The sequence below is a fragment of the Ceratotherium simum genome, chromosome 5 (assembly GCF_057802395.1).
Source record: "Ceratotherium simum simum isolate JZ-2026a chromosome 5, ASM5780239v1, whole genome shotgun sequence".
NCBI classification, from domain to species: domain Eukaryota; kingdom Metazoa; phylum Chordata; class Mammalia; order Perissodactyla; family Rhinocerotidae; genus Ceratotherium; species Ceratotherium simum.
This window is the reverse complement of record NC_141904.1, coordinates 22,131,229-22,151,682: the sequence shown is the minus strand read 5'-3', so window position 1 is coordinate 22,151,682 and position 20,454 is coordinate 22,131,229. Positions and strand designations below refer to the sequence as shown.

At 36.6% G+C, this 20,454-nt stretch overlaps 1 protein-coding gene across 2 annotated transcripts in view; it reads left to right on the top strand.

The window, feature by feature from the left end:
• HACL1 (2-hydroxyacyl-CoA lyase 1) overlaps nucleotides 1–20,454 on the top strand; it is a 47,707-nt gene that overhangs the window by 9,056 nt on the left and 18,197 nt on the right. For both annotated transcript variants that reach the window (XM_087430588.1, XM_004419393.3), the window contains exons 7-16: nucleotides 764–858; nucleotides 2,466–2,578; nucleotides 4,881–5,016; nucleotides 7,879–7,984; nucleotides 9,414–9,497; nucleotides 10,781–10,882; nucleotides 12,949–13,103; nucleotides 13,522–13,680; nucleotides 15,234–15,341; nucleotides 16,267–16,453. In XM_087430588.1, the coding sequence (XP_087286714.1) occupies nucleotides 764–858; nucleotides 2,466–2,578; nucleotides 4,881–5,016; nucleotides 7,879–7,984; nucleotides 9,414–9,497; nucleotides 10,781–10,882; nucleotides 12,949–13,103; nucleotides 13,522–13,680; nucleotides 15,234–15,341; nucleotides 16,267–16,453 (1,245 nt within the window). The remainder of the gene's footprint in view (nucleotides 1–763; nucleotides 859–2,465; nucleotides 2,579–4,880; nucleotides 5,017–7,878; nucleotides 7,985–9,413; nucleotides 9,498–10,780; nucleotides 10,883–12,948; nucleotides 13,104–13,521; nucleotides 13,681–15,233; nucleotides 15,342–16,266; nucleotides 16,454–20,454) is intronic.

Below are 20,454 nucleotides of genomic sequence, written 5' to 3'. Positions count from 1 at the left end.
CTGATCTTCCTCACACACAAAAAAAGGAATATATTCAGGCAGTTAAAAATGATATTGTTAAAGAGCTAGTTACATTTTAATGTTTGTTGCAATTATATTTAATTATAGAAAGAGAAAAGTTATTTTTTGGAAAAGGTTTCTCCTGTGCTTTAGTTAAAAAACTTTTTTTTTTTAATTATAGAAAAGTAAAACAAAAGATATAATGAAACCCTAGGTGCTCTTTCTCTTATGCTTTTGTAAAAGATTATTTTTGAAAATTAGTACTAATGCATATAAGACCATCTCTTAGTTGATTAAACAGCATATTATAAATTAATTTTAGTTAACCAGCATTTATATGTAAATTACATTTGAGCTGTTTCAAAAGCATGTGTTACAGAAACCATTTGACACAAAGTCACAGTTTCTGAACTTTGCTCAATCATTAGGATTAGGAAGCGGTGAAAGTACATGTTACGAAGACTTGGCAGGCAGAGCCTAGTGAATAATTTCTAAAACTAAAGAGTAATAGAATATGAATTTTAAAGCCCTAAGTGAGTATTTTCTTTCCTATCTCTCTCCTTTTAAACAAAAATATCTTTTAAAATATATAGAATTAATAGTGAGCCTTTTAATTTTAATTAAAATCATTTATTTCTCCAACTAAGGATGTCCAGAAAAATTGAAATAGTGTTCATTTCATAATTTTAAGTTTTTTTTAGTGGAATATGATAATAAGGATTGAGATTTTTAAAATATTTTCTTCTATTGGTAATAAACTTAGGCGGTGAGAAGCAGTATTTATGGTCGTCCAGGTGCTTGCTATGTTGACATACCTGCAGATTTTGTGAACCTCCAGGTGAAGGTGAATTCTGTAAAGTGAGTAATAGTTATAGTGGAGTTCTTTCTTAATTGTGTTATAATGCTTACTTTTTAAAAAGAATTTACCTAGCAGCTTATAAGTTAATCTTCATTTGTCTTTGATGATTTAGTAATTAAACTGAATCCTAGCCAACGAGCTTAATTCTCTTAATTAAAATGGTATAATTTAGTAATTATTTTGGAGTTTAATTACTAACTCAAATACTTAGAGCTCCTGAGCTCCTCATTGAAATTATTCTTTCAGTAACCTTAAATAATACATCCTCATTAATATAGTGTGGTTATTTAGTCTTCATGGTGTAAATCAAAAGATGAGATAGCTGTTAAAAAATTATTGGAACTCAGCATAAAAAATTTTAGTCTGTCTCTGATTTAAAAATATTGCAACACCAGATGTTACTATGATTTGCCAAGTTCCCTTATTCCTTAAGAAACACTCAGTGAACAATAGGTACAAGAAACATTTTTCACTGGTATCTAAGTCACCCCTGGTAAGGATGGGTACTTGGGTTAATGCATCACCCTGGGTACCATTTGGTACATTCCTGCTCTCATGGACCAAGTGGTCCTCTAGTGACTACAGAGAGACAGGAGGCGTTTCTGTACACTCAGTATACCAAGGAGCAGTTTCTATTGGGGAGAGTCACATAAAAAGGACATCTATTCCTCATCATACCTATACGTGATAATCAACATAATGTTATTGTGAGGGGGAGGGAGAGATGAGCCTCAGGTAAGTTAACTCTGTAAGCCTTTTTAAAAATTTTTGTAAAGATTTGAATGTCCTTTTTTTGTATTGTATCCTCAAGTTTTGTACAGTATAATGTTTATTAATTAGAGTAAATGAAATAAAACACTGAGGTCTTGGTGTCCAGAAATACTTAACTATGACAGTTTTAATATTTCTTTTACTAATGCATATTGTGGTACTAAAATATTGACTTACCCAGTTAGTAGAAGTATAGTTAGGTAGTTGAAAGCATGGCCTTTTGAGACAGAATGACCTAGCTCAATCTGTTTTTGCCACATGCCATTTGGGGACCCTGGCAAGTTACTTACTTTCTAAGTTTTTTTTTCCCCAGTGGTGAAATGGAGATAATGGTGATACTTGATCTCATTGTTTTGAAAATTAAATGAGAATAAATGGCACATAGTAGATGTTAAATATTAGCTTTTAGTATGTTTTTTGCTATTACTGCAACAACCACTACTACAATGCAAAGCCAGTGACTCAAATTTGCTGTCAGTGAATTACTCATTTTGCTATTAGATGATATTAGGGAATAACTGTTCATTGACTCGATGTGATAAGGATATGATAGTTATATAGGAGAAAGTCTTTATCGTTTAATGGTGCATGGGGAAGTTTTTAAGTCTTAACGTCTGTAATATACTTTAAAATGGTTCAGGAAAAAAATTCATATGCATGTTTGTGTGTGTGTGTGAAGCAAATGTGGTAAAATGATATAAGTTGTTGAACATACATGGTGGATATATGGAGTTCATTGTATCATTTTTTTTCTACCTTTTTATATACTTGATATTTTCACAATAAAAAATTGAACATGTGGCCTCTTTGAATTAACAGAATTCTTTATCTCCAGGTACATAGAGTGCTGCATGCCACCTCCTGTTAGTATGGCAGAAACCTCTGCTGTGTGTATGGCAGCATCTGTGATTAGGAATGCTAAACAGCCCCTTCTCATCATCGGGAAAGGTAGCATTGAATGGAACTCTAAATCTTGCAAGGCTTTTGAAAAAATGCTGATCTGTTTAGAAATTGTCTTCATTATTTATTAACATCTGCTCTAATGTTTGAAATTGGAATGAGAGTTCTCTTCATCCACTTAGCATTATTTATTAGTTTTGAAATCATAGAATTATTCTAGAATGCCCAGAGATCTTGCCCTTTCAAGGGAATATCACCAATTACATTTCTTTGGTCTTATGTGTAAAATGTATGTATTTTTTCCATTATAAAAGTAATATGTGATCATTATAAAAAATTTTGGAAAATCCAGAAGATTAGAAAAAAGAAAACCTTTCATCCAAAGATAACCATTTTTAACATGTAGTGCTTTTCTATTCCCTTTTGCATGTATATTTTGTATACTGTGGTCATACTATATAGACAGTTTTATATTCTACTTAATTCATTTAACATTATAACAACATATTTTCATGGTCTTAAATTTTTTTCCTAAGTATAAATTTTAATGTCTATTCATGTATATACTAACACTTTGCTGGCAAATATTTAAATCTTTGCCAGTTTTTGTTTGTTTGTTTGGAATACCTGTGACAAACATGTTTGTGCTTAAGGCTTTTTCCATATTAAGGCTATAAGATAGATTCCTGGAAAGAAAACTGAGTTAAAAGGTACTCGTATTTTAAGGCTTTTCGTACATATTGTCAAATTGCTTTCTCGCAAAGTATTGTAGCAAATTCAGCAATTTATTATAGTATTCATTATATGTTCTAGAACTGAGGGGATGTGAATCACCTATGACCATGCTAGTCAGTTATCAACTACTTAGGAACTAACTACATAGAAACTAAAATAGTTTTAATGAAAATGGTGGACAACAGAAAACAAGCATGTCAGAGCTGAGTCGAATGCAGCTATATGATGTATTAGCTTTGCCATCTTGGCGACCAACTGCTTTTAGTCTTAGTTACCTCACTTGTAAAATAGAGATATTAACTACCTCAACAGTATTGTTATAATCAAATAACAAAAGAAGTGGAAAGAGCTCAGTGGATGCTGATTTTCATTCTTCCTTTAACCAGCATTTGATGAGTGTTTATGATAAGGCAGGGATTATAGAAAATATTTGTGAGGTATACAGAGAAATAATGGTCCCTACCTATAGGAAGATAGAGCTGGTAACAAATAAGTGTGGTATACTCTTAAGTGGTGTGTGTAGAGAGGTGGGGTGGATTCTCAAGGGAAGCAGCAACAATTTGCTCCTGTAGATGGTGTGGAAAGACTCCAGAAGAGATGACATTGTGGCTACACTTTGAAAAAATGGATGATAGGTCACCAAGTGGATGAAGAGAACAAGGGCAATCCAGGAAGAGAGAACCAACTGGACAAAAGATATTGAGGCAAGAAGGAGAATACAAGGAAACTTTCTGGATGAAAAAAAGGAACTATTTTTCATCCTACGTGTATGAGAAAAGATCCTAAAAGTAGTTTTATTGGGGGGATCATTTTGTTGAATTTGGATGTACACTATCCTATATACTGGGATTCAATAGAGAATTATAAGTTCCAAATATGGTGTGATATTTTACTAGCCTTGAAAGAATATAAAACTAAATAACTAAAAAGAAATATAGTGACCTTGATGACATTAGAAATTAAATCATCCCTATATTCAAACAGTGAGTTGTTTTCATTGTCATTGAGGGCATAGGGCATATGGTTATTTTGCAGGCACACAACCATAAAAACAAATGATATGTGAGCCCTGTTGGAATCACAAAATTGTAGAGCCTATGAAGAGATCTACAGAGCTTTAGAAACTTATGCCCCTTGTTAGAATTTCCTTGCCTAGACTAGGAAACTGTACAGTCCAGATTAGCTGGTGGTGGGGATCAACATGTGAGGTTAAGGAGAGCCTTTCTCTGTCAGGGCAAAGTCCTTCCTTGCCCACCTGGGCCTACCAGTAAAGATAGTGTGTTCAGAGAATTGTGAGTAGTAATTCAGTAGAACTGTAACATAGAACAAGCACATGAGAGCAGCAAGAGATGCAAGATGCAACTTTGTTTTGGGGTAGACATCCTTCAGAATAATTGGGAATATTATGGGGGGTAGGGTGATTAGAACTATTGCTTCCTTAAACATTTTAAAATACCAAAGATAAAAACCATAGTCACAGTTTGTTTTGGGTTTAAGCCCTGTATAAGCAGGAGAATAGTTGAGAAATTCTAAAAGCAATTTCTCATCAACTATTTTAAGGGTCACAGTGCCTGGAGCTTAACTGACTTGTCCAATATATTTGCATTTCTTGTAGGTGCTGCTTATGCCCACGCAGAGGAGGGTATCAGGAAGTTGGTAGAGCAATGTAAATTGCCTTTTTTGCCCACCCCCATGGGAAAGGGCGTTATTCCTGACAACCATCCAAACTGTGTAGGTGCTGCCAGATCCAGGTGTGTGGCATTCCAGATTTAAAATACAATGACTTGGCAGATTTCAGGCTAATTTAAATTATTTTATGACTTTAATGAATCTAGAAGTTCTGAAAGAATCATGTCGTTTTAAGCACACCTGTTTCTTTTTAGATTTTTCAGTACTTTAAAGATGTTGGCCACTATCTTCTGATCTTCATGGTTTCAAATGAGAAATCTGCAATCGTTTGAATCATTGTTCACCTATATGTAATATGTTGTTTTTCTGTGACTGCTTTCAAGATTTTTTTTGTGTGTATGTGAGGAAAATCAGCCCTGAGCTAACATCCATGCCAATCTTCTTCTTTTTGCTGAAGAAGACCGGCCCTGAGCTAACATCTATTGTCAATCCTCCTCCTTTTTTTTTTTTTTTTTTCCTTTTTCTCCCCAAAGCCCCAGTAGATAGTTGTATGTCATAGCTGCATATCCTGCTAGTTGCTGTATGTGGGACGCTGCCTCAGCATGGCTGGACAAGCGGTGCGTCGGTGCGCGCCTAAGGTCGGTGCGCGCCTAAGATCCGAACCCGGGCCACCAGTAGCGGAGCGCGCGCACTTAACTGCTAAGCCACGGGGCTGGCCCCATCTCAAGATTTTCTTTCTCTTTGATTTTCAGCGTTTTGATTATATGTCTGGACATAGTTTTCTTTTAGTTTATCCTGTTTGGAGTTCTCTAATCTTGAGTCTATAAATTTATGTCTTTCACCAAATTTGGAAAGTTTTGGACATTATTTCTTTAAATATTTTTTTCTACATCAATCTCTTTCTCCTTTCCTGGGGTAACACAAATATTAAACATTTTGATGATGTCTCACAGGTCCCTGAATATCTGTTCAATTCTTTTCAATCCCTTTGTCTCTTTTATATTTTTTATTTCTCTTCTGAGAACTTCTATCTTCTCATTTATTTCAAGGGTATTTTGTTTACCTTATGGAGCATAGTTATAATTAACTGCTTTGAAGTCTTTGTTTACGAATTCCAACATCTGGGTCGTCACAGAATTGGCATCTATTCATTATCTTTTCTTGTGAGAATTGGTCACATTTTTCTGGTTCTTTGTGTACTGACTAATTTTGGATTGTATCCTAGATTTTTAAATATTATGTTGTGAGATTCTAGGTGGTATTAAAATCTTCTGTAGAATGTTTGTTTGTTTGTTTTAGCAAGCAGTTAGCCTGGTTAAGTTCATAATGCCAGTTCTGTCTTACTGTGGGCAGTCGTTCCAGGCTCAGTTCAGTTTCAGAGCCTTTGCTATGCTCCTTTGGGTCCGCCCACACATGCATGGCCCAGGGGTGAGCCCCAGATGTGTGGCGGTTCATATCCAGAATTAGGGATTTCTTTTCTCTTTTCTCTAGTCCCCCACTCTGCCTGATTTCCAAGAGTCCCTTTTCCTGGCCCTTGTACCACACAACTAGGGCTGCCTTTGGGGCAGAGTGGCAGAAAAAAAGAAAGACAAAAAATAAGGGCGATTGCCCCCATACTTTTCAGACTACAGAGGCCCCTTTTCTCAATTCCTCTTGCCTGAAAAATGAAGTTTCTCTTGGAATTTTGGCTGCTTTGGAGCTGCCACAATGCAGCTGTGCAGCAGGGCTGCCCTCAGAGCATGGCTGGGAGAGAGAAAAAGAGAAAAAGAAAAAGATCCGAGCTTTTTTCCCCCATGCTCTCTGACTTGCAAGGGCCCCTTTTCCTGATCCTCTGGCCAAAAAGACAGGGTTTCTCTCCAAGTTTTTGCTGTCTTCCAGTTCTATAAGCAGGGCTGCCCTGAGTCAAAGCCAGGAGATAAAAGAGGGGGGAAAAAAACCTTGGAAACTCACACCCTGTGTGGGTCACTTCTTTGACTCCCCTCCTCCCTCTACCTACTATGGTTTACTTTTCCGAGTCCTCAGGTAGTTGTTTTTTCTATTTTGTTGAGTTTTCCATTGTAATCAGTCAGAGAGCTAGACTGTAGTGGGCTCACCCAATCCTGGCTGGCACTAGAAGTCTCCTCTTTTTAGATTTTTAAAACACACTCTTTGATAAGCTATACATTTTTTCTTTTAATTTCTTGAAACTTCTTTATTATGAAATATTCTAAGTATACAAACAAGAAGAGAGAATAATTTAATGAACACATGTAACTACCACTCAATTTTATCAAATATAATGTAATATTAAGTAATACATTGCTTTAGGGTTCTTTATTTTTTTAAGAAATAAAAAATTACAGATACATTTGTAGTCTCCTGCATATCTTTCCTCATCTCATTCCCTCCCTCTCTCTCCACAGTTCACCACCATTATGCATTTCATGTTTTTCATATTCTCATGCATGCACTAAAATTAATTTTGATGGTTTTTAAAATGTAATCTTTGCTCACTTAATGCTTTCTTAATAGATTATACCTTAATCTGTAAAAGTATAGATTACACCTTTACTTTTTATTCATGTTACTATACATTGTATAGTAGCCAAATTAATTCTTACACTACTAAGTTGTTTTGTTTTAATATAGTTTACCTTGCGTTGAGCTGAAGTTTATCTTTGTTCTAACCAAATTTTAAGAAGGTGATATTAATGACATTAATAGTGTAAAAAAAGATTGCAAAGGGCTATAAATGAGTCAACGATTTCAAGGGTTTTAGAGCATCAATAAGAAAATCCATCCTTCCAACTGCAGTTTTTATCTCTTTGTTAAATTGGGTGCCACAGGACCAATACAGTGTATGAATCAGAAGCTGATTCTGAAGACTAATAGAAGCTCTAAATTATTTAGACTTTTCTAAATACTTTAGAAATTAATTTTAGAATAATTCAAATAGGAAATATAGATATACTTTTTGTGTTATATCAGATTTTTCTTTTTAATAGGGCCTTGCAGTTTGCTGATGTAATTGTGTTATTTGGTGCCAGATTAAATTGGATTTTGCATTTTGGACTGCCTCCAAGGTATCAGCCAGATGTGAAGTTTATCCAGGTACGCAGAGAGGAGAGATTTAAAATCAGAGCTATCTATAGTTTACTGTTCTCCCTCTCGGCCATTATCAGCTCTGCTTTCTTCTTGGCTTTTGTAAAGAACCATTTCTCTTTTTACAAAAGTAGAATTTTATAAATTGTCTAACGTAATTATAGGTACCAAAGGAAGCTGCCTTTTCAATCCTGTGAAACATAATGTACCACTTTATTTCTAACCAGAAAACCTTTCAAAATCAAGTTTCAAATAGTTTGAAAAGCATAATTTGCCTCTTCTTCATAGTTCAAGTATATTTAAAGGTAGACAAAAGAGTTTTAAGTAGGATGGTAAATTAGAACAAAGCATTCAGTATTGTTAGGTACTGAGTTGTTCTTTTAGATGCCAAAACTTTCAGACACCTTTTGGTTGGAAATCTCTAAACAATGCTGCTTTTACCTATGTCATTAAACAGAGTGTTTGGAATATACTCTGATCTCCCTTTGATGACTCTTATATCATTGTGACCCTCTTTATAAGCCAGTTTTCTTACTGGTGTGGCAAGTACTGCCTACATAGTGGCAAGCAAACCTGTTCACCCTACACAGATTGTGTATTTAGGTCTTTAGGTATTTGATGATCCAGCTGCAATTGCTATCTTCTCCGTATTTACCTTTTACTTCTTAAGAAGTCAACTTCTAATGGTCCCTTTCCTCCTGGGGCCATTGAGAACTAAAACCACAAACAAGCAAGACCTGGGTTGTACCTGGAAGATGCTGCCACTCTTGATTGTCCCTGTTGATTACAGAATATAGTGCATCCCCTTTGGGGTGGGTCAATTTCTCTTCCTTACACAAGCTATTTTCACTTGCCCATGGCCATTCAGAAATGGAGCTTCTGAGTAAGTGGGACTTAATCATGCCATGTCCTAGGAGTGGTTCTCTACTTCTAGATCCTTGGGTGAGCAGCATCCGCACCACGTGGGAAACATGTTAGAAATGCACATTTTTGGGCCACCCCAGACCCATTGAGATCAGAAATTCTGAGATAGACTTTTGCAGTCTACAGTTTAACAAGCCTACCAGGTGATTCTGATAGTTCAAATTTGAGAGCTCCTGCTCTAAATAGGAATTCTAGTGTAATTAAGTGGAACTTTATTATTGATTAGATTCAAAACTATAATTGATCAAGTCAAATGCATGCCTGTGGGTATAATGGAAAAATACCAAAATTCTACAGAGTAGATTTTAAAATGAGAGAAGATGATGAGGTTTCTATACTAGCTATGACACTCATAAAGTTGTATGGATTTTTACTTTTATTGAGAAATTTCTTCAATATCAGAATTTCTTTATCATATGTCATGTATACACAGTTCATTTATTCAGCCTTAATTGACTTCTTAAAGATTTTAAGAGTAAACATGGTTTGTTCTTCAGCCTTATCTCTTTTTTAGGTTGATATCTGTGCAGAAGAATTGGGGAATAATGTAAGGCCTGCTGTGACTTTGCTAGGAGACATAAATGCTGTCACTAAACAGGTAAGAGCTTTTGCCTGGGTTTTAGTTTATGTGGCTTGGTCTTTAGAGAATAGTCAATTCTTGAAAATGTTACAATCTTGATTCACTTGGTGACAGGTCTATTAATATCTATTTTAAACAAAATTTATTATGGAAAGCTATTTAAACATAAGTTTGGAACTTGGTAAATCCAACTCCTTGTATATAACTCCTTGTGTATACAACTCCTTGCATAACTCCAACTCCTTGTATCATTTTTATGTAAGTTAAGCAAGCATTTTTGGAAGATGATTTAAAATTTAAAGGCATTCAGGGGGTGGGGCCGGCCCCGTGGCTCAAGCAGTTAAGTGCGCGCGCTCCACTGCGGTGGCCCAGGGTTCGCAGGTTCAGATCCCGGGTGCGCACCAACACACCGCTTGTCGGACCATCCTGTGGCAGTGTCCCATATAAAGTAGAGGAAGATGGGCACGGATGTTAGCCCAGGGCCAGTCTTCCTCAGCAAAAAGAGGAGGATTGGCAGATGTTAGCTGAGGGCCAATCTTCCTCACAAAAAAATTAAATAAATAAAGGCATTCAGTAGGCAAATAGTGATTTACTAAGTAGGATTCAGCTATCTGAAAAATTATAATACAGCTTCCAGAGGAACTGAACTTACAGCCAAGAAATGGCTTTATGTACTGGAAGAATCTAACTTAGTATTTCTTTAGGCAATAAAGAGATTTTTAACTCTTCAAATTGTAATCAGTGACTTGTCCAGATTCTTATTATTTGTACATAATTTATACATCTCATTGTGACAGAAGATAAAATATAGTCACATTTATCACTTGATTTTAGATACAAATTGGTATTTTTATCATGATTGTACAATATTAGGATGCAGTCCCCAATCACATATTAAAGCCCTCTAGAGCATTTGGTCTGTATCATGGGAATCCTAGGTATTCGGGGCTCTTGGCCTTCCTGCAAGGGTGCTATGGAAGGGGTGATTTTGTTTCTTGTGTCAAAGACTGAGGAGGGCTTAAAAGCCCCTGCCTGTGTGGTGTGGAAGAGGTAGCCCTTCCACTGTGTCCTGTGGGAAGCCCGGCATCTGGCAGAAGTCCACACTGACCCAAATAAAAGCTTTCCATCTTACCTATTTATTGTCTATCAGTTGTTTGCTGCCTAGGGGAAAAAACAAAGCGTATGAGTGATGTGAAGGGCAGGATAGTAGAGCAGTGTTGTCTTCTTTAAGAAGAGATTTTTGCATTAATATGATTTAAGTTTATTTTCAAAAAAGAAAGAAAAAGTTTGTGTTCTTTTAGCTTTTAGAACAATTTGATAAAACACCATGGCAGTTTCCTCCAGAGAGCAAGTGGTGGAAAGCTCTGAGAGAAAAAATGAAGAGCAATGAAGCTGTATCCAAGGTAACACGGGACCCACTGAAACGCAAGAATGCTTCAGTTCATGGTTCATTCAGTTCTGTCATGACGTAGGCGTTCCTAAAAATCTCCCTGCCATGCGAAGTCACGCAGGAAAAACCACAGGGCTCATGGGAAAAAGGGTTTAGGGGCACAACTCTCAAACACTTTGTGAAACATTAAGATAGGAACCTAATAAAACTGGTGGCCAAGTTTTATACATGTTAAATGGTTAAGAAATATATATAACAATAAATATGGCACTTTACCTTGAAAAAGACCTGAAGCTTCTTGTGGAAGTGGGCATCGGAAGGGTTATAGCTTGTGAATTACTGTAAAGTGGTGGAAGGAGGATCTGACATTGGACAGAAAGTTGTAAGAGCCTGTGTGGATGAGTGTGAATGTGTGTCCTCGGTTTGACCTTGGCACCAAGTCACACACAGATCTTTTGGAACCTTAAATCCTGGGGCATGTTTTTCTACCTTTGAGATGTAAGTCCTTCAAGGCATGTATTTATAATAGATAGGTGTTTCATCAAAATTGAAAATGTGACCTACTGTGTAGCCTTCTTTTTCTTTTTTTTAATTTCAGCTTTATTGAGGTATAATAGACGTATAAAATTGTAAGATATTTAAAGGTACATCATGGTGATTTGATATACGTATAAATTGTGAAAAGATTCCCCCCATCTAGTTAATTAACATGTCCATCACCTCACATTTATTTATTTATTTATTTATTGGTTAGAACATTTATAGCCTTCTTTTTCAATTAACTTTTGTATCACTGCTGGAAATTCTTCTGCAACTTCCTTGTTTGCACTCATGGTTTTGCTTGATAACTGAAGGCTTTGGAAATTGTAGTAATATGTGAAACCACCAAACCATCCACTATGAGCACTAAAATGAGCCACTTCTGCAGGATTTGGCGATTTCTGTTTAAAAATCTTCGTGTATAAATAGTGTTTTCTCTTTGATTGTGAGAAAGATTGTTCCTGATTTTTTTCAGTTTTGTGTATTCCTATGCATCTTGGTTCAGCTGGGTGCAGTTTTCTGTGTTCATGTGGTATTTCTCACTGATGGAATCACGCATAAGCAAATATGAAGTTTGAGTTGTGCTCATATTGTTCCCTAATATATTAGTTGTCTTGGAATAAATTTGCAGTTTCGAAACAAGCAGAATTGATTACACATGATTCTATCTTTAATTGGAATTTTAATCAGTGACTCTTTCTCCTATCAAGAGCCAGTCTCAACTCTATTTCCTGAATGGTGTCATGATTAATCCCTTCTTTTCCCTAGGAATCACCTTAGTATAAGATGGAAGGAACTTGCCTCTCTTCTCTGGTATGGGAGTATAGGAGTGTCCCTCGTCTATCTTGGGTATAATCTCCAATGGACTAAAGTAGCACAAGTGAAGAGGCAGTGCTGGGACCAAATGGGACTGTTGCTGCTAAAGCCCCACGTAGCTTTCTCTCAGCTCTGAAAAGCAAATGGCCAGACAAAGGCATTTACCTTGCTGTTTTTTCCTCCATTCAGAGATTCTTTAGAATAGTGAATGAAGCATATCTGCTTTATCCTCCAGTGCATGTGGGGAAGAACCAGATTTTCATATTTTCTAAAATTCTGACTTACTTTAAGCTTAGGGCCATGTTTCAGATGAAAATATTCTAGTATAAAAATTTCACTTTTTCTAAGGCAGTGTTTTCCTCAGAGTGCTCAAATAAGACTGTTTAGTTTTGTTTAATCTAGTGTTTCCAGCTATCTTTACTATAGGAATTCTTGGTCTTTAATATGCTAATGTGCATTGTGGATCTCCAGGAGGAGGGACGTTCCCTGGCTTATTTGATTGTATCCCAAACTGGGACTGCAGAACCTATATTTCTTAGCATGTCCTCTAGGACTGTTCACAGATCAATTAGCTTCTCAGAGTGGCCATTTGGTGGCCGTTTGGGAACCTCGTAGTTTGTAGTTGTTGCCTATTTGCAAATAAGTTTGGTAGTAGCTTTTTGGGACTGTTTATTTTCATTGTATCTCAATCTAATTTGATTATATTTCCTTCTAATATTTTAGAAATTAGCTTCCAAGAAATCCCTGCCTATGAATTATTATACAGTATTCTACCATGTTCAAGAACAACTACCCAGAGACTGTTTTGTGGTAAGTGAAGGAGCAAATACTATGGATATTGGACGCACTGTGCTTCAGAACTACCTCCCTCGTCACAGGTAAGGCTCCTAAAAAAGAAATTATATTGAATTATATTGTGTTAAATTTGAAACTACAATAATGCAGACTAATAAAACGTTTGAGAATTATACATGTTCAGTGTTTAAGGACATATTTCATATAAAGGTATTCTTAGGTGAGGTTTTGTAGAGTTTTAATGCTTGATATGTCCTCGATATCATGTGATAATTTATATTGTCATTGTTCTAAGGATATATTCACAGTCTTCCAAGCAATCACGAGTGACTTTTTTCTCTCATTCTGTTTATCCTTGACAAATTAGTTCCTCACAGTCTAAAAACTTCGTATTAAAGGAAGAGAATGTTTTTATGGTTCTTTATTTTTCAGTGAACCATGTGAATATAACTAGATTTATAACGTGCTTCAGAGGGTTTCATTCTAATTGCTCCCCAACAGGCTTGATGCTGGTACTTTTGGAACAATGGGCGTTGGTTTGGGATTTGCCATTGCAGCTGCTATAGTGGCTAAAGATAGAAACCCAGGACAGCGGGTCATCTGTGTGGCAGGAGACAGCGCATTTGGGTTTTCTGGCATGGAAGTGGAAACCATCTGCAGGTAAAACAGCATTCTGAATCAGAGCATTTCTTTCTCCAAAATGTGAAAAATTATACACAAGACCCACTAGCCTAAGTATTTGTTAATACTTACCAGGCATTCACCATGTGCCAAGGGCCCTGTGCGTAGTGGTGTGCCGCATCCTGAGAATACTAAATAAATAATCCCAAGGTCTTTCTCATCCAGGGTAGCATGTTCATGACCTCTTTACCGCATGCCAAAAACTTGCAAAACTGTAGGGAGTGGTTTTGAGGTCACTGAAAAAAAGTTCTGGTCTGAGAAAAGCTTGTTTTCTGTAGGGAGACAGCAGAGCTTGGTGGGTAGGAACACAGCCTCTGGGTCAGATGGCCTGGGTTTAAATACTTGCTCGACCACGTCAGAGCCAAGTGACTTGGGTTAAGTCACTTAACCAAACTTCAGTCTCCTCTAAAATAGGGATAGGAATAGTAATAGCTCCTACCTCAGAGGACGGTTGTGAGGAACAAATGAGATAATCTGGGTAAAGCTCGAGGTGAATGTCAGCTTTTCAGATTGTGTTTATAATTATGAGCATTCATGGAGAAATGCATGGGTTATAGCTCCTACTGTAGAAGTATGGGGAGTTTTTCTCCCCAATTATTTAAACTCTCGTAAAACCATTCTATTCTTAGCCAGGGCTCTTATTAGGACTTTTTAAAATCATGTTTTGGGGCTTTCAAAGCTTTGGCATATAAAACTTTCAAGATTAGAGGGAAAGTATGTGCCTGTTGGAGTGTCTGTGTATGGACAACCAACTAGTATACACCAAAAAGATGATTTATGGGGAAGTCGGCCTTCTAGAGGGTAATGATCCCCTTTGAGCATGGAGAGCAGGTAGTTACCACCATCCTGTTACTTAACAGTCTGCAGTTTAGATTTGTTTTTACACCTGGTCTCAGAAATTATGTTTGTAGAAAATAAAGCCCAGGTTCTTTTGTCAATCAGTAGTGCGGTTTAATCTGCCTTTTTTTTGTCTTTACCATACTGTTTAGCACATTGTTAAATACTCTCTTTTTCTCTCGTCATTACACCGTGTAATGTTTTTCTAATTCTGGGTGAAGTGGTTTGAGAGGAGAGAATATATGCTAGTCACTTGTGTGCCTCTCACAGCATCTTGCAAGTGCTGGTTGTCTATGAGGAGTTCAATAAATAGATACTTTTCAGACAGTACTAGTGGGCACCACCTAGAAGTGATGCTTTAGAGGGTGTTAAGTATGGAAGGTGACATCATTAACACCTGGATCTATGAAAACCAAAGTTTAGAAAAGCTCAGGTGATTTGCCTGAGGTCCATAGCTGCATGGTGGTAGAACCGGGTCTGCCACCCCCTAATCTGGCGTTCTTTCTATTACTCCGTGATATTTCTGTTAATGATTTGATATTCTTATTAGGATAACATATGCTTAACTTTTAGTCTTACCCTAATATTACAAAAAAGCTTATGGAAGACTATCCATTTTTAAGTTAAAATTTCAGCCCAAAGAAAAGAAATTACTTTAAATTTAGATTTTCTTTATATTTTGCTCGTGATTTTAGGTACAACTTGCCAATTGTACTTTTGGTGGTGAATAATAATGGAATTTACCAAGGTTTTGATATAAATACTTGGAAGGAAATGTTAAAATTTGGAGATGCTACTGCAGTGTAAGTAACCCAGAACGATGTATATTTGCTTTCTCATCTATTTTAATCTTTTTTTAAAAAGTCTGCTGTATTGGAATGTGCTCGTGGTGTGAGTATTGATGTTTATATTGGCAGCCCCTCTAAAGGGCAGGAACCCTGTCTGCATGGTTTCTCTTTGCACAACCATCCAGGATTGGGTGCTTCAATAAATAGTTTATACTCAGGGAGCCACTGAAGACTCAGACGAATGAGTTTGAGTCTAAGCCTTGTTAATGGAAGGGCTTATTGCAAAATGCTCCCGGTCCTACTATTCCTACTACATCATGTAGATATGTAGATGTTTACATATTTTTATGATCCAGAGGTCTTCCTTCCTTTTTACCACTTAGCTAAATCTTGATCATCTAGTTGCAGAGCCAAACTGAGCCAGCGTAGTAGCTGGCGATGGGGTATGAGAGAGATGTGAAGTTGTGACTGGAGCAGGGTGTGGTGTGTTTGCTTATGCCTCAGTGACTTCATTTGTTATTTTGTTGTTTTTTTTTTTTTGAGGTAACCATTTCTTTTTTCCTCTTTTTCTTTTGGATTCATAATAGTTGATGGTGTAGCCTGCACTGTCCAGTATAGCCATCACTAGCCACATGTGGCTATTTATATTAAATTAAAAATTCATCTCATTTTAACTAGTCACATTTTAAGTGCTCACAGTAACAGATCACTAGTGGCTACTATACTGGATGGCACAGATATAAAATATTTCCATCATCACAAAAGGTTCTACTGGATATTCTTGTATAGACAATAAAAAATATATGGAAAGTTTAGTGTACTTGCATGTCAGTCTAAGTGTTGGACATAAAAGTATGCCGTTCAGTTCAGCCTAAAATTTTCCACAAATTATTTCAGAGAATGACTTTTTTTTCTATTGATTTGTGACCTTCTTTTTCAGGGCCCCTGCACACTCTCTTCTGCCAAACTCACATTATGAGCAGGTCATGACTGCATTTGGAGGCAAAGGGTATTTTGTACAAACACCAGAAGAACTCCAAAAATCCCTGAGGCAGGGGTTGGCAGACACAACTAAACCTTCTCTTATCAACATCATGATTGAGCCGCAGGCCACGCGGAAGCCCCAGGTAAATGCGATAGCCAAGCAGAAAGCAGAAATGCCTCTCCTCTCTCACCCCCAAAAGCATCTACCAAATAGAACACCCTGTTATTCACTGAGTCGTTTCTAAAGCATTTCCGAGTTTGGCACTTTCATTTGTTTGTTCAGTGACTGTTTGTTGAGATATGTGTTAGGTGTGCTGTGTCAGGTAGTAAGAATAGCATGGTGAGCAAAACCAGGCTCAGCCCTCACCTCATGGAGCTTATAGTACTGTATGGGAGAGGGACAGTCCAGTCACCTCACAACTGAATGCATTATGACAGAGTGAAGCATTGCGCTGAAGGAAGGGAACACGGTTCTGAATGAGCATACAACAAAGGAATCTGATTTATATTGGGGTCACAGGGAAGGCTTCTCAGAGGAAGTGATGCTGAGATCCAAAGGATAAGTAGAGACAAACTCAGCAAAGAGGTGAGGGAAGAGATGTGCAAAAGCTCTGTTGCAGGAGGGAGCATGACAAGTCTGAGGAACTGAAAGGCCAGAGTTGCTAGAAGACAGAGAGTGGAGAAAGCACAGTAGGGGATGAGACTATAGTAGGATGATTTGTGCAGTTATATGCAAAATTTGTTACTTTGGCGTCTAAAGCAAAACTACAGTATAGATTACAGCATTAAAATAAATTACAAGATGTGTAGCATGATCCTCTCCCATCCCAGATTAAGTTGCTTTTCATACCTAAGTTTGTACTCTGATCCTGGTCCTGCCACTTGCCCTCTCTTATATACCTGTCCTCCATTCTTACACCTTGCGTATCAGCTGCTGTTTTCAGAGCAGATAATTTTTTCAAGTAGTTTCTGTCTTGGGTCTTCATACATAGATCTGCTGTGAGATCTTTTTCTTTTTTGAACAAGGCAGTGGACAAATGGGTAAATAGACACCTGGACAATCAATGAAATGTAAATTAACTTGGAAACTATAAAATATATAGAATTCTACTGAAATTCTGTTTCTGTAAAAACAGATATCAGAGACTTTGGCAGAAGGAACAGAAAGGAACTACAAAACAGCCAGAAAATGAACAAAAATGGCAATAAGCACATACTTATCAATAATTAGTTTAAATGTGAATAGACTAAATTCTCCGATCAAAAGACCTAGAGTGGCTGAATAAAAAAACAAGACACAGGGGCTGGCCAGGTGGTTTAGTGGTTAAGTTCGCACACTCCACTTCAGTGGCCCAGGGTTTGCAGGTTAGGATCCCAGGCGTGGACCTACACACGTCTTATCAAGCTATGCTGTGGCAGGCGTTCCACGAATAAAGTAGAGGAAGATGGGCACAGATGTTAGCCCAGGGCCAGTCTTCCTCAGTGAAAGAGGAGGATTGGCAATAGATGTTAGCTCAGAGCTAATCTTCCTCACCAAAAAAAAAAAAAAAAAGCAAAAAAACAAGACATATCTATATGCTGCCTACCAGAGACTCACTTCAGATATAAGGACACACAGACTGAAAGTGAAGGGGTGGAAAAAGATATTCTATGGAGATGGAAACCGAAAGAAAGCTGGGGTAGCTATGCTTACATCAGACAAAATAGACATTAAAACAAAGACTGTAATAAGAAACAAAGAAGGGTATTACATAATGATAAAGGGGTCAATCCAGCAATTTTAATTGTATTTACATTTGTACATATTTGTGCACCCAACATAGGAGCACCTAAATACAATCGTCCCTTGGTATCCACATCCACGGATTGAACCAAATGCAGATCATAAACATAGTACATGATCCATGGTTGGTTGAATCCACAGATGCGGAACACGTAGATACAGAGGGCCAACTGTATATAAAGCAAATATTAACAGACCTAAAGGGAGAAATAGATAGCAATACAATAATAGTAGGAGACTTTAATACCCCACTTTCATCAATGGATAGATCGTCCAGACAGAAAATGAATAAGGAAACATTGGCTGTAAACAACACATTAGACCAGATGGACTTAACAGATATATACAGAACATTCCATCCAAAAGCAACAGAATACACATTCTTCTCAAATGCACATGAAACATGCTCCAGGATAGATCACATGTTAGGCCACAAAACAACTCTTCATAAATTTAAAAAGATTGAAATCATACCAAGTTTCTTTTCTGACCATAATGGTATGAAACTACAAATCAATTATAAGAAGAAAACTGGAAAATTCACAAATATGTAGAGATTAAACAAGGTGCTATTGAACAACAATGAGTCAGAGAAATCAAAACATGCCTTGAGACAAATGAAAATGGAAATACAACATACCAAAACTTATGGGCGCAGCAAAAGCTGTTCTAAGAAGGAAGTTCGTAGCAATGAATGCCTACTTCAAGAAACAAGAAAAATCTCAAACAACCTAACTTTACACCTCAAGGAACTAGAAAAAGAAGAACAAACAAAGCCCGAACTTAGTAGAAGGAAGGAAATAACAAAGACTAGAGTGGAAATAAATGAATAATAGAAAACATAATAGAAAAGATCAACAAAACTAAGAGCTGGTTCTTTGAAAAGATAAAATTGACAAATCTTTGGCTAAACTCACCAAGAAGAAAAAAAGAGGACTCAAATAAATAAAATAAAAAATGAAAGAGGAGACGTTACAACTGATACTACAGAAATAAAAAGGATCATACGCAACTATTGTGAGCAATTTTAAGCCAACAAATTTGACAACCTAGAAGAAATGGATAAATTCCTAGAAACATATGACCTACCAAGACTGAATCATGAAGAAATAGAAGCTCTGAACAGACTGATTACTAGTAAGAAGATTGAATCAGTAGTCAAAAACCTCCCAATAAAAAGAAGTCCAGGACCAGATGGCTTCACTGGTGAATTCCACCAAACATTCAAAGAAGATTTAATACCTATCCTTCTCAAACTATTCCAAAAAATAGAAGAGGAAGGAATGCTTCCAAGCTCGTCTTACAAGACCAGCATCACCCTGATAACCAAAACCAGACAAGAACACCACAAGAAAAGAAAATTGACAGGACAATATCCCTGATGAACACAGATACAAAAATCCTCAGCAATATATTAGCAAACTGAATTCAACAATACGTTAAAAGGATCATACACCATGATCAAGTGGGGTTTATCCTGAGAATGCAAGGATGGCTCAACGTCCACAAATCAATCAATGTGCTACAACACATTAACAAAATGAAGGATAAAAATCATATGATATCATCTCAATAGATGCAGAAAAAGCATTTGACAAAATTTGATGTACATTTATGATAAAAACTCTCAACAAAATGGGTATAGAGGGAACGTACCTCAACATAATCAAGGCCATATATGACAAGCCCACAGCTAACATCATACTCAACACTGAAAATCTGAAAGTTTTTCCTCTAAGATCAGGAACAAGACAAGGATGCCCAATCTCACCACTCCTATTCAATCTAGTACTGGAAGTCCTAGCCAGAGCAATCAGGCAAGAAAAAGAAATAAAAAGCATCCAAATTGGAAAAGACGAAGTAAAATTGTCTCTGTTTGCAGATGACATGATATTATTTATAGAAAACCCCAAAGAATCCACCAAAAAGCTGTTAGAACTATTAATGAATTCAGTAGAGTTATAGCATACAGAATCAATATGCAAAAATCTGTTGTGTTTCTATACATTAATAATGAACTATCAGAAAGAGAAATTAAGAAAACAATCCCATTTACAATTGCATCAAAAAGAATAAAATACCTAGGAATAAATTAAATTAAGGAGATGAAAAATCTGTACACTGAAAACTATAAGACATTGCTAAAAGAAATTAAAGAAGACAGATAAATGGAAATATATTCTGTGCTCTTGGATTGGAAGAATTAATATTGTTAAAATATTCATACTACTCAAAGCAATCTACAGATTCAATGCAATCCCTATCAAAATTCCAATGACGTTTTTCGTAGAAATAGAACAAACAATCCTGAAATTGGTATGGAACCACAAAAGACCCCGAATAGCCAAAGCAATCTTGAGA